Genomic DNA, 14647 nt, shown 5'->3' with positions numbered 1-14647 from the left:
TAAAGTCTGTGGGTGTGCATGTATGATTTTCATTGGAAGGATCTGTGTTCTGCTGCAGAAGAATTACATGCTATTTCCATAGTGTCTGCAGGCAATATCATATTGGGTGTAGTAAAAGTAGGCCCTTGGGGAAGGCTGTAGGAATGCTGCCTGTACCCATTGCAGCAGCTTCTACTGAGAGGACAGAGGAAAAAGACAGCCTAAAACTGCTATTATGAGCCTCCAAACAAAATCTGTAACCCAGTTGCCTTGTTCAGCACTGACACTATGAAAGAGCAGCAGGCAACACTACAGAGTGAGTGGGTGTCTCTGCCAAGGAGGTGGCAGAAAAGTCTCTGGTTCAAAGTGGGACAGTTTGGAGTGAACTTCAGATATGTTCCAGTGACATCTAGATGCAGTCCAGCCATTACAGCCAGGGCAAGGGACAAAGAAAAGATGATGAAGAAGGCACTTTTCTTGCAAAGAGCTGATGTGCCACAGAAAGACAAGAATGGCATCAGCATTCAGACTGATACTCAGACTGATACTCAGAATCTCCTGATTGGGGTTGCCATTGCTTGTGCTTTTATGGCACTCAGTGCTTGTGCTTTTATGGTTGGGAAAGAGATTTATGAAAAACACCAGGTATTGCCTTCCATATCCATAAGATGTGACCACTTCATGTTCAATGAAAGGTTTTCCCCAAGTCCCCAGTCCCAACAACCGTCTCCTGTGCAAAAAGCAGCATTGTGGCTGATAGGAACTTCCTTTCAAGTACATACACATCTGACATAGGGAAGGAAGGGATTGAGAGGACTCAGGTGGGAACTATTGCAGAAGCATGTGACACTGAAATCACCACTGCCACTCCAGCTGCACTTGCCCCACCAACTATCAGAGCTAGCAGTGATGACAAGCTGACAACCCCTTTTAGGAAAATACAGTCAAAATCCAGAGCCATCTACAAATCAATAATCTGGAAGCATTTTCAACAGTGCACAACAGATGCTTGCATGACTGACTGTATGCACTGCAAGAAGGTGTTCAAAGCATGGGCTAGACATGGGCCACCTTTCTACATAGGCAGTTAAAGACTCAGCGCAGGGCATTGCTGCTGGCAAATAAAGTGGATACTGTGGGGAGAACATTGGTTTCCATAGGTCTCTGGGAAAACCCTTACCAATTGCCATCCCAAACAACCCTTAGCTTCAGAGAGGTGGTACCAGGTTTATATTGGGGTATCAGGCAACTGACACTGCAGCAGCTGGCCACGGCACAGGTGATACATTTTATAAGTGACATCTGGAGCAGCCAAGGTGCAAAACATGCCTATTTCTCTCTGACAGGACACTGGTGGGAGGAGGAGGATCAACACAGAAGGACAGGATACAGGTAGGCCCTGTTGAATGGAAGAGTGAGTACAAAGACCAGGGAAAAAATCATCTTGACATTTGGCAGTCTTCCCTCTGACTAAAATGAAGAAAGCTAACAGAGATCGACAGTGTATGGTGCATGGTGTCTCACAGATAATCAAGTATCAGTTTTTGCAAAGAGTATGAGACTGGCCAGCAGGTGAGCTTTTATGCAATCTAAGGGGCCTAACTAGATCATTGCAATTAGGCGGGCGAGAGGGACATGAGATGTCATAATGGAGAAGAGTGGAATGTGTCTGAATACATGATGTGGATGAGTGGATCTAGGCAATTAGGGTGTGTTCTTTAAGAAAGCACCCACTTTGCTATGTTTCTAAAGTTTGCAAATAAAACAACTTTCAAAACAATATAACTTTCTTTTTCTATTGTGGCTAACTTGGCTTTTGCAAATTTTTGGCAAGGAAGCTCAAAAGCTTTCTGCAAGTCCATTATTCATCACTGATACAAATCCAACTCTGAATTAAGCTCCTCATCAATAAAGCAAAGGTAATGAACCTGTCAACTGTGCCAGCTAATTCCCAGCTATGCTGCTTTGGCCCACATTTAACAACATTTTCTTAAAAGCTCCAACTTGTCAACCATGTAAGAAACTCTGGCATAGATGGACAATGAGCTTGGCATATATAGGAAAGCTATGGAAATGCCAACTGTTGTTTTTATTCTTTTTTTCCCAGTAGGAATTTGCAGTCTACATAACAAAAAGCTTTCCAAATCTAGAAAGACAATTCTTCCAAAAAAGTGAAAACTGACTACTCTAGTACAAATAGTAACATTACAGCTGATAGAGCATCTACAATGCTATTTTGTGAGCCATTAAACTATTCCTGTCTGTTCTGGGTCAAATGTATGAAACAGCCAGATTTGAAGCAATTCCTAATTGGAAAACTTCCTGTTGCAATACACAGTTTGACAGCTTGTCACTATTTCAGCCCAAACACAGGAGAACTGACAAGAGATCCAGAACCTAACCCAATTCTGGCAGTTCAAGACTCAACTACAACAATGTTCCTGGAGGAATGTGCACTCATGGGTTAAAAAAAAAAAAAAAAAAACTCCAAATCCCAGAATTCTCCATTCCAGGTGTTCCACCTGTCAGACAGACATTTTGTGTTTACCTGGAGGATGGCTGGGCTGGAAGGCCATGAGCTACCCTAGAGCTTCCTTTCCCAAACATTTATTTATTTATTTATTTATTTTATTCAACTTATATGCTGCCCACTCTACCCAAAGGTCTCTGGGTGGCTCACATTTGAAAAACAATTACAATACAGTAAAAGATAAAATGATTAAAACACAATTAAAATACAGAGGTCTTCCAGCTCAATCACCCTCCAGGTAAGCAGCTAGAACTTCCAGAACAGAGAATCCTGGAATTTGAAGAAAAACAAAAATAAATGCACATTCCTAATTCTGGAATCTCATGCTGAAGCAATACATATTCACCACCTCTCACTGCTCAGCCTCCATGAATGACTTAGTAGTCTTCACAATGTGAGAAAATGCATCTCATATTTCTGTCCTGAAAAGAACTGGTCTCTTTTATCACAGTCTCTGGATCACTGCAAAAAAAAAAAAAAACACCCAAGCTCAAAAACCAAACTGGAGTCAATACTATATTTTGAATGAAGGCAACATACAGAACTGGGGGTGGGGGGATTTCAACTACACCTCCCAGAATTCCCAAGGCTACATAGCTGGTGACCACGCTGGTTGTGAGATTGTGGGAGCTTCAGTTCAACAAGGTAACCCATCCAGGCTCTGGCAAGAGAACTACACTCCTCATAGTCACCACAGCTAGCTGATTATCCAACAATACTGCCTCAAATTGATGCATAGAAACAGGAGACTAATATTTTGGTTCTATGAAGAATACAAGAACATGGATTTATGTAAACAGCAGAAATCTGGGTATCTCTGAATACTTTTGACAAGGATATTAGTTGCTTCAATTAATATATCATCTTGAAATAACACTGCTACTAAAATAATCTACTCAATATTAACCACAGTTCTCATCCCTCACAGAAGGTTATTAATGTATTTTCTTAACAATTATTTTGTCATCGAGCTGTCACCCAGAGAGAACATCCAAAGGAAGCCAGATGTTTTACTAACGGAACTGGGGAGAAAAACATTTTAGTAATCACAGTTTCAAACAAGTATCATTAACTACTCATTTTGTATGTGCCCTAACAGCTAGAGAAACTCAGGAAAAAGTTTTGAATTTGTTAAAACTACCATTTAAAACTATGTGTTAGGAGGACTTTCATGACAACATGAATGACTAAATGTTCAGTTCCAGGCCATAAAGAATTTTCAGTGCTTGTGCTTCAGCAATTTTGTAGCCAACATACTAGCATGCTAGAGAATATCTATCTTTAAGAGGCTGCTGAAATAATGTTAATGAAAAATCATACTAGATGACTACTTTTTACACAATACATTTTACCACGTGTGGCAAGATTGTAACTACAACACAGACCACAACCACAGCTTCCAGAACAGACAGACAGAGCAAACTCTTATTATGTAGTTAAGTACTTCCAGCTAAACCAATCTGGACTGCTTTACCAGCAGCAAATATTCTTACAAAAAAATTGTGGCAAACAACTAAGAATCATGAAATGTGAACTGCTAGTTTGTTATTGTTATATATCATGAAGAGGCCCCATGAAATAATGATCTCCAAAAAGGTCCTACCAGTCACTACCCTGCTCAGGTCCATCAAACTAAAAGTCATGGCTTCCTTCATTGAGTCAGTCAATTACTGTATATAGTTGCTCTTCCTCTTTTCCTTCTGCCTTACACTGTTCCCAGTATTGTCTTTTCCACTGAGTCTTCTCATAATATGCTCAATGTATGAGAGCCTCTGCTTAGGCACTTCCTTTTCTAGAGAAAGCTCATGCTTGATTTGTTCCAACACCCTTTTATTTGCCTTTCTGTCTACCCGTGGTATCTGTAAAGCACTCCTTCAGCTTTCTTCACTACAAGCTTTCACATCTGTACACACTGCAGTAATCGGGAATACCATGGTATGAATGAGAAATTTCGTTGGTCTTCAGTGACATATTGTTACTCTTAAGGGTTTTTTCCAGTTCCTTCATAGCTATCCTTCCAAGTCATTCTTCTTTTGAATTCTTTAATGCATTTTCAGTTCAGATTAATGATTGAACCAAAATACTAATACTGTACTAACTGGAATTTATATATATATATATATAATTTGAGAGGTAGAAACAGCAAAACATGTAGAGTCTTTAAAACAAAACTACTTCAAAATAATTGATATTTGTTTAAATAGAGCAAGTATGTTTTCGTCAGCTCTAACTTTTACAACAGTCCTTAACAAAAACTATTTAACATTTACAACTTCATCAAACAAGAAGAGATATAAAGGCCCAGGGGCATGGAAAAAACGGGGCTTTTTTGTCTCCCAGACAAATGTCAATTTTTTTAAAAAAGGGAAAAAAACAGTTTTTCTTTTCTTTTGTGAGGAATGAATTGCATTAGAAGACAAGGTTTTTCTCACTCAGAGTCAAGGAACTGCATAGTATATGAACATTTGTGTGCAAGACAGTCCATAGAATTAGTCAATTATAGTTCGACCTTGTGATGGCAGTATTTCCAAGCACATTCTCATTGGTTTTTAAGTGTGACTACATTCACCTACATAGCATAAACTTTCTCGGGAAAACAAACATAAGAGTCATTATAAAGCTCCTTTCTCCTCTTCTCTTGTTTCTGCACCATGACAACTATGTTCTTGAACTGAGGAAGAACATGAAGGACAGCACATGAGTGATTGCCTACTTATGTTGGCATGAATCAAAGAGGATTCTGATCAATGTGTATGGCAATATACTATTGAGTTCACCATTTTCACTGTTCAGTTAATCCTTATATCATCTAAAATTCATCTCCAGCTTTGTTAATGTAAAAGTACCATGTTTCTCTTTAAATATGGGCTCATGTCTTGTTTTCTGCATTCATTTATTTTATTTACACTCTACTTTTTTCCAAGGAAGGTCCAAGAGTAAAACGAAGATGGATGTGAAGGCACTTAAAATACAATACTGCTATATAAAAAAATGTATTCAATATCAAAACTATTGTATAAACACAGTTCAAAATGATTTACATAAAGTATTTTTTTTAAAAAAAGATGCCACAAGTCAGTAAAGGAACAAGTTCTGACATGGTTCCTTTGTTGCTTCTTCTGCTGTTTGATCAAACATGGCTGTTCTTACACTCCTGCCTTGGCAAAGGAATCTATGTATTTCATTTAATTTGAAGGCTTGGAGACACCCACATTCTAGCTAGATTTTATATTTTGAAGGTCTGAAGAGCAAGTTATATGCTTCTTTGCCTCAGCAGTCCAAAATGTACCATGAAACCTACACAATATTAAACAGAATGTAATCCAATTAGGTCTGCCATTTCCTTAAAATGTGACTGGATTTGGAGTCTGCAGTGACAATATCAAACCAGATATTCTCTTCCTGCCTTCCCTCCCCACTTAATATCCAGACTTATGAAGAGTGCTGCAAAACCTAAAAGCTTGCTCATTATTTATGACATTTTGGCCAAAATTATGTTGCTTACTGTAAGATAAACTGTAACTCTTGGTTGGTTCCTCCTTGGTACACAAACCATCCCTACCATGATTCTCAGGAGGCAGTCATGCACCATATTAGTGTATGAGTGAACTCACAAAAACTGTGGCAGGGACTCTTTGTTTTCCAGGGAGGAATGGAACAGAAGTTACAATCTGATATATGCTAAGCAACGGGATTTGGGCCTTTGATTTATAACGAAGCTATTGCCTGTGGATCATATAGTATTCAAATGATTTTATCTAACCCTTATCCCAGCACTTCTTTCATGTTGTTTCTCTTAAACCATAATAATAATATTTAGGCACAAAATAGTGGCTTTTGAAATTACAGATGTTCTTCAGAATATAGACACATGTACCCCTGATTAGTTATGACTCTAGTTTTCTCAACAGCATAAATCAGAATTCCTCTTCTCTGGACTAACAAATGGCAAGAAAGCATTACTACAGGTATTTTTAATAGCTCCAACTATAAGTAGTCAATAAAGGCAACCAATAGTGTAATAATAACTTGTATGAAATGGCCTTCAAAACTGGCCGGACCTCTGGCACACCTGGCTGTGGAGTTAGGGGTTGTGCCGAGTAGGAAAAGAGATGGGCTGTGTGGTTTTACACAAGCTAAATGGTCGTAGAGTGCTCCCAGAAGGTAGGACTTGTAAGCTACTGCTGAGTACTCTGTATCTAGAAAATCCTGGAATAGGCCACCCTGAGTCAGAATCAACTCAACAGCACATAATTATTACTATTAAAAGCCCTTGAAACCACTCTAAGCAGCAAAAGCTCTTGATAAAGGCTTTTGAATAGAACAGTGGATTGCCCATTGATGATACACTCACACTTTTTCCTGAATAGCTTTTAGATATAGAGTTACTTGTTATAAGTGACAATAACAATACTAGTCAAAAATGAAAAAGACTACTGCTAAACATTTATTTCAATGTTATAAGACAGATACAGATGCAAAACTGTGCAAGTAACTAACAAAACAAAAATTTGGGTTAAAATATTTCACAAAAGCATAAACATGTTAAGGGACATATACATATGTACATATCAAACTGTACAGAGCTGTTCAGGGTGCTTTAACTATAATTTAATTTAGCAGCTTCATTTAGATGAGTTTTTTCCTCAAGTCATGCCAATGTTTTAAACTATTATTGAAAAGCAACTGAAGAAGGAAGGGGGAATAATTCAACCATTTTTGCAGGTCACTGGAAAACTGCCAAGACATTCAATAAGCCACTGTTCACCTGCCTGGCAAGTATCCATATAGAGGAGCTATATAAGTCACCGGTATGTAGCAGCAATGGCTAGTTATTCATCTTCAGTTAATTAAGTAGTCTACTTTTTATGCACACAGACAAAAAAGTACTCCAGCTTGCAACTTGCCCAGTTAAGTATTTTTAGCATCTCATTTAGCGAGAACTATCCATTCAGTTAAGGGACATTATTCCAGTTTGTGGAAAGCTCAGGAAGAACCACCCCATGTATATTTCTAGCACATCATTTGTTTATTATAGTATCCATAATATGCTTCGGAAGCATGCATGGCTGAAGACTGAGCATCACATGTAGAGCAACATCCTGCTAGAGACTTCAGTTAGGCAATCATGTCCTTGATTTTCAATAAATAAATGACAGTTTAAAAAGCAGTGTAATCTTTTGCTCTTTCTTCCACTGAAGACAATGACCCTAACAATGGCTGAAATCACGTTTGCTGCTATGCAAAAAGTATACATTTTGGAGGCAAATTGCATCAAGTTAAAAATCTTCATAGGCATTATCTGTTGTACACCAAGTTGTGCAACTCTGTATGCAACAGAGAATGACTACAGTGGGGTCTCTACTTAAGAACTTAATCCGTATTGGAAGGTGGTTCTCAAGTTGAAAAGTTCTTATGTTGAATCTGCATTTCCCATAGGAATGCATTGAAAACCATTTAATCCATATCTGCTCTTTTCTGTCCATAGAAACTACTGTACATTAATTTCTTAAAATGAGGCAATTCACCTCCAAAAGTTATGACTTTTGCATAACAATGCAAGAGGATTTCAGGCAAAGGATTGGCTTATGTTACACAGTGGTTGATGGACAACCTACCAGATCATGTCACAGAAGAGTTCTTTCAATCCACAAGTGTATTTGGTCAAGCAGAGGGATTGTTGTAGCTGATGAGGAAGAAATAATTTATGATCCCACACAGCCTGTTTCACCATCTACAACTTTACTCTGAAGAGCTCCCAAAGCCTCTGAAGAATCTTGGAGTCCACGAGAGGCAACAGGTTGATAGGGTGGTTACAAAAAAATTAACTCCCCTGCCCATTTCCATGAGTCGAAGCATCCCCTGAAAGTAACCCAAAAAGCATTGCCTCAATCTAAACCATAAACTCCTGTAGAGTTTTGTCGCTCCTAATATCCCTATCCTGCTCTGAATGGCTGGAGGACATTCTACAGCAGACCTAAAGAGGTGTGGGGTACATGGAAAGGAGAAGATGGGAAGCGCCCACTATACATTACCACATGTACAGTACTTTGTAACACCCAGAACCCATCATATTCAACATTTCACTGGGACTACGTAACAATGAAACAAGGCAATTGACAGACTAATGGACATTGAAACACAGTGAAACCTATGGAGTTTTTAATATCTTACATTTCACTGCATTCATTTTAATCTGAATTTTCTGTTAGCCACCTTGATACCCTTTTAAAAAGAAAGGCAGATATAAATTTTTAAAATAAGGACATCGATCTCGTTTATTTTTGATGAACATATCAAGAAGAAGTGTTTCTTTTCTTCCATATAGGTAAGTGTAGTATAGCGTAGTTAGTACTCAGAATTTAAAAGCAGAGTGGGTTTGATTTAAATCAAATTGACATAAGCCATAACTTAAATTTTTAAAATGAGATTTTTATCCACCTTGTTTACAAGCATTGTCAGCAGCCAAAGCTTTAAACCAGTAATGAAAAGCAATGAAATCAAGCTGACTTCAGGATCCATGCTACGCTTTGGAAGCATGGCCATGTGAATGAGAAACTAGCATTTCTCTTAGAAAAGAAATATGGCATGACTTTGAATTCTGAGTATAGATCAACACAAGTTTAAATAATACTTGGGTAAGAATACTGAGCTTTGTTTCAAATCTAGATGGCAATGGTGGGGAATCTATGGCTGGACCTCAGTTTCCATAAACTGTGGTCAGCATGGCTGATGGTCAGGGATAGAAGAGCTACAAACTGATAATCAGGTCCAACATTTAGGTATAACAGTACACTAGGCAAAAGGCTTGTGGACATATGGGCTGTACTGGGTTACAGAGACATGGCCTATAGACTACGTAACTGACTGGTGAATGGGATCGAGGAAATCTTTGGGTTGCTTCATAAACAGCATGATTGTTTCCCGCTGGCAAAAAGGGCTGAAGAGCCTTTTTTCCAGCCCAGACTTTTGCATGAAAAAAATGAGCAAAAAAGAAAAGACAGATATATTCTGTGACAACAAGGCTTTGGACAAACTACAAGGTTGGATACTTTCAGTGGCTACAGGCCCAGAGTGTACCATGATAAGATGATATGGTCACAGGGCGTATGTGCTGCAGGGCAAAGGAATGATTTCGTTTCTGGGAATAAAGAAAGATGGTACAATGCACTTTGTCTCCCAGTTTGCCATTTACCAACACAGAATTTTAGAGCTGAAGGTAAGGAAGCCAAACAGAATGTGGGAAAACTAGGAGTGTCTACTCCTGAGTGATTCTACACCACAGAGAGAGAGAGAGAGAATGATTTTACTGTTTTTGTTTACATTTTTCCTTCTGATTTTCCCATCTTGATTCACCTAGATCAGTTATCCTACATTCCTGAGTCTTCAGGAACCTGATCCTTGGATAGGTAGTTGTATGTCTTTTTTTCTCAAGTTTTAGGCCAAAGGCCACTGAAAATAGTGGGCCTCAACTAGACGGCTGGTGGAAGATTACAAGCAAATATAGTGTTTAAGGTCTAAGTGTGGCTAATTTTGTATAATTATAATATCTCTGATACTTTAATACAGGTTGTTCTGCTTTTTATCTCCTAACTGCATTGTATTGTTTTAGAAATTCATTGATTTCCTTTGATTTACTTTATACTGTGCCTTCATTTTGTGAATTTTCTCCACTATTTATCTGCTATGATTTAAATAAATATTCAAAATAACTACACCTATGGATAGCCTCAGTTCATCTCTGGTTACACCTTCCACCCACTGAGGCACATAAAGGACCTCACTTTCACAATACATGACCACCATGTGGGCCACCAATTTCCCAAACTTTCCTTATGATTCCACAGTTGAGAAGCCAGTGGAGTCTAGCAGTTGGACTGCCCAGACTAGGACCTGAAGACCACAATTTCAATTCTCCTTCTGCCATGAAGCAAACTAGACATTGCCTTTCAGTCTAGCCTTTCTCACAGGGCTACTACAGGGATAAATGGAGGGTATATGTGCCAACTTGTGCTTTTGAAAGAAGGGTAGGAAAAAAATCAATGTAATAAAAAAGTATGATGTTTCAGCTTTGTACAGGTCATTGAAAACCACAGACCAGTAGGCTGACCCTTTTCCTATTCTCCTTCTTATTTTCCCAGTTCCAACTGAATACCAGTGGATCATCCTACAATATATCTTTAAGATATAATATGCACATATTTATGAAAACAATAGTCAAAACTGAGGGAACAGAAAGGAGAAAGTGACTGCATAAGAGGAGGGAGAGTGAAAGAGAAACTGGCCAAGAGATGAATCTAACATACCACCATTCAACGTTATATTTTATAAATAAAAAGACACAAATTTAACATTTAGTGGTCACCTACTTTTGCACCCTATAAATTACAACAGCAACCAAGAAACTGCAGTACAAACTTTAGTCAATGGATCTGATACGTCAGTATAAAATAACTACTTTAAAAGTAATTAAAATAACAGATTCGCTGAATTTCCTAGTTTTCCCATTGTAGTTCTGTTCACATACAGCACTTCAAGTTTACTTTAAGGTCTAGCATCCCATGTTAATGAGCCTTTTACAATTTCAGAAGCTAATACACTTACACACCTCTTCCTCTGCTTACAATTGCAAACTGTCTAAAAAGCTGGGAGTAAATGTTATGCTTCACTAAGAGAAAATGGAATCCTAAATCACTAACCCATGTGTAATTGTTCACCTCTCCAACGTGGCCACAGTACATCAGCCTTACTGGTCCACTGTTTAGACTTTGTCTACTCAGTTCTAAAGCAGATCAATACTTAATTTCTAGCCCACATCTGTTAACCTTCTCTCAGATTACACATGTTCTTAAACCATAGAATGGTAGACTTTATGCTAAACTTTACAAACATCAACCACAAACGCCCAGATGATATATCTCTTAGCTATGCTAACATCTAATGTTTAGAATAACTTCCATGAACACATTCATTTATAAAACCCCTAGACTCCTACTTTTAATCATCACTTTGACCACACACCCTAGGTTCTTAAAGAAATCTAAGGCTATTATCAATGCCAATTTTTTGAAACTCATGGCCAACTGCAAAATCATGCTAAACAACCAGCAGTTTTAATGCTGCCCTGTTCTTCTAATACAGTGTAACAAATAATTCAGTACAGTAAATGTTTGGTGATGTTGTGACCACATTTACCGCTTGAACTGAAATCAAATATGCAAATTGTTTAAATAATGTTTAGTATGTTGGTTAACGGAGTAGTTTTTGAATTTGACATTCATTGTTATTATTTGATCAAGCACAAACTTTATCAAAGGCATATAACTACAAAGCATACACCATCTGAAATGTTGCCTACCTAATAAACTACCATGAGTGATCACAGAACAGATTAAACAGTACAGTAAACATACAGATGAAGAATTTAAGTACTCAATTCAATTGTTAGTCTCAGCTAGAGTAAATCTAATGAATTGTTTGGTGGACTTTTGTTCAAAAAACTGGGAGGTGAAATCCAAACTATGACTAACAGGGGTAGAATTTGAAAACTCACCCCCAATTCTGTTTGGCAGGCATGCTTTTTGATTTCGCTTTTGAGAACCAAACAGGCATAGGCAGCTGCCAGAAATTTTTGGGACTCTCATATATATGCTTTGTTTATAACATTTATAACCTCTGGGTAGAGTGGGCGGCATATAAATTCAATAAATAAATAAATAAATAAACATTTTGAAATACAGCCTGAGGAAGATGGATTTATGTTGAAAGTGAGCTGTTTGTTCAAATTTTTAGTGGTCCAATAAAAGTATCACCTCTCCTTGCCTTTGAATTACCACAATGCTCCATTAAGATTTTTTATGATCTAATGAATGAATAGCACTTCTGAAATCAACGCCTCTGTAAATCACATTCATCAACAGTTCTACTGTAGCTGGCACTAACAATTGCATTTCACCACATATGACCAAGCATTTACGTGTTGCTATTATACCTATCAGCAGACATGGTTCAAGAGGAAAAATCCAAAGAAACCAACATTCAAAAAATGTAGGCTTGTCTTTATATTACAGAAATCTGAAGATCAAGTCATTTAAACTGTTTAGACAAAACAAAGCAGAAAAGTTTACAAAAAAAAAAAAGGTAATGAATTGGAAATTAAGTATTTGATTCCCGGTTCCAGTACACGGATATTAAACAGAGGGGAACTAAACTATTATTCCCCGTAGAGAGAGAGATTAACTGAAATATCTGCAACACCCTATATGGTATCGAAGTACGCGAGTACAGAAAAGAAGGGCCTCCTTTCCGAGCTCAGCGCCCCGTGAATCAGTTCATTAGAGAAATGAGGAGCCGGGGCCATTCTACCCAGCCTTCCTCCCATTCCCTTAAAAAAAGACTCCCTCCTACGCTAATTTCCCCACAAGCTGAGACGTGGCTCACTCCTGTTGGTTTGGAAGCGACTCCGTGCCGTGACGAGTTGAAAACCAGACTGAAGTCCACAAAGAAACCATCTGCCAGTGGGAAAGAATGTGACTGGGAGTAGTGGGGAGGGAGGGGGGGAGGCAGCCGAGGTCTGGTCTCTCTCTCCCCCCCCCCGCCGCCCCTCTTTCCGAAAAGAGCCACCAAACGGGAACAGACGAGCGGGGGAAATCCCCCTCGGGGACCTCTTCCCCTCCCCTCTAGAGAAAGCGGAGAAGAAGCAAGCCAGCCTCTCACCTCGTGTCAGCGCCTGAATGGGGTTGGAGAAGGAAAGCGGAAGCGCAACGCCGGAGGGTGTCAGCCTCAATCTCTCTCTCTCTCTCTCTCTCTCTCACACACACACACACACACACACACACACACACACACGAGTGTGTGTATAATGGAGAGCTTCCTTCTCTCCGCGGACAGAGGCAGCTTTCCCTCCTCTGGAAACGGACGCCCGTCCAGACAAGCCCGCCTCCTCCTCCTCCTCCTCCTCACGCGCTCCCCGGTCGTGAGGGAGACGGGAACCCGCCATACGGGCGACGCCGGCACCGGCGAGAGGAGGAAGCGCTGCCCGCGGCCCGACCCCCCAACGCGCGGAGACCCTTCCTGTCCGGGGACTTTCCCTGAGGAGGAATGGGAAGCAAGAGAGGGAAGAAGGAGCGAGCTCTCTTCCCCTCAGCCGCTGAAAAAAGTGACGGAGGGAGGGAGGGAGAAAAGCGCCGGCATGGAAAGGGGGCTCCTGCCGAGCAAATTACCGGGGGAGGGGGATAGAGAAGGAGATGCCGGGGGAGGGGGGGACGGGGAGGCCGCGGCGCGAGAGAAGAGTGGGTGTCTGGGAGAGCCGAAGGCGCTTCGGTGAGCGCCGGGGCGAGCTGGGGAGACAAGCCGGGCGAAGAGGAAGGGAGGCGTGGAGGCGTCGCGGTGGCTCCAAGCCCGGCTTGGGCGGAAGCGCCGGGAAAACAGGCTTATCGCTTCCAAAGGAAGAGAAGGGGGTGGCCCGGATGGGGGGGGGAGAAGGTCGGTCAGGGAACCAACCAGGCTGCCCGCCGCCTTTCTTTCGCCGGCGCCTCCTTCGTTCCTTCCCTCGCCTCCCTGCCTGTCCTCCCCCCCCTTCCCTCTTCTCCTCGCTCGCTCGCTCTTCTCACCTTCCTGCCGCCTCCGGCGAGCGCGGCGCTTCCCCCCGAGTACATGTAGTAGGCGATGCCCAGCACCCAGAGGAAAGCGAAGCAGAGCAGCAGCCGAGACCTGCGCCGCATTCTCCCGCCCGCCCAATGCTGCAGCAGCGGCACCAGCCGCCGCCAGGCCAGCAGGAAACGGGCAGCAAGCGCTGCCGCTACCTCCACCTCCGCCGCCGCGCAGGGTCAGGGGGCAGAGGGCGAGCGCCCACCCCCTGGCCAATCGCGAGCCGCCCAGCCCCGAGTGGGGCGGGGCGAGGTGCGTCGCCATGGTTGCAGCACGCTAAGCCTCCTGGGGTCCTTTCCCCGGTTGTCACGGTGAGGTTGGCGGCGGAGGCGGCGGCGGCGGGGGGCCGCGGGGGCGAGATCCTGATCCGGCTTCTTGGGCCAAAGGAAAGGCGGCCCGAGGGCGAGCGCGAAGGCACGACGGTTGCCGGCTCGCCTCTTCTCTCGGCGCCCTTTCGGTTAGTGGTTTTAAAAAGGCAGAAACAGCCAC

At 41.3% G+C, this 14647-nt stretch overlaps 1 protein-coding gene across 2 annotated transcripts in view; it reads right to left on the bottom strand.

Moving 5' to 3' along the window:
- GALNT2 (polypeptide N-acetylgalactosaminyltransferase 2) overlaps window positions 1–14337 on the bottom strand; it is an 86197-nt gene extending 71860 nt beyond the window's left edge. The window contains exon 1 of one of the 2 annotated variants that reach the window (XM_072993692.2): window positions 14122–14337. In XM_072993692.2, the coding sequence (XP_072849793.1) occupies window positions 14122–14232 (111 nt within the window). In that variant the 5' untranslated portion in view covers window positions 14233–14337. Of the gene's footprint in view, window positions 1–13225; window positions 13438–14121 lie in introns of those variants that run through there. The other variant, XM_078383159.1, reaches the window with a different exon arrangement.
- Between the last annotated feature and the right edge of the window lie 310 nt (window positions 14338–14647).

The sequence above is a fragment of the Pogona vitticeps genome, chromosome 1 (assembly GCF_051106095.1).
Source record: "Pogona vitticeps strain Pit_001003342236 chromosome 1, PviZW2.1, whole genome shotgun sequence".
Lineage (NCBI taxonomy): Eukaryota > Metazoa > Chordata > Lepidosauria > Squamata > Agamidae > Pogona > Pogona vitticeps.
Note: the sequence above shows the minus strand (reverse complement) of the source record. Positions and strands in the feature narration are given on the sequence as shown.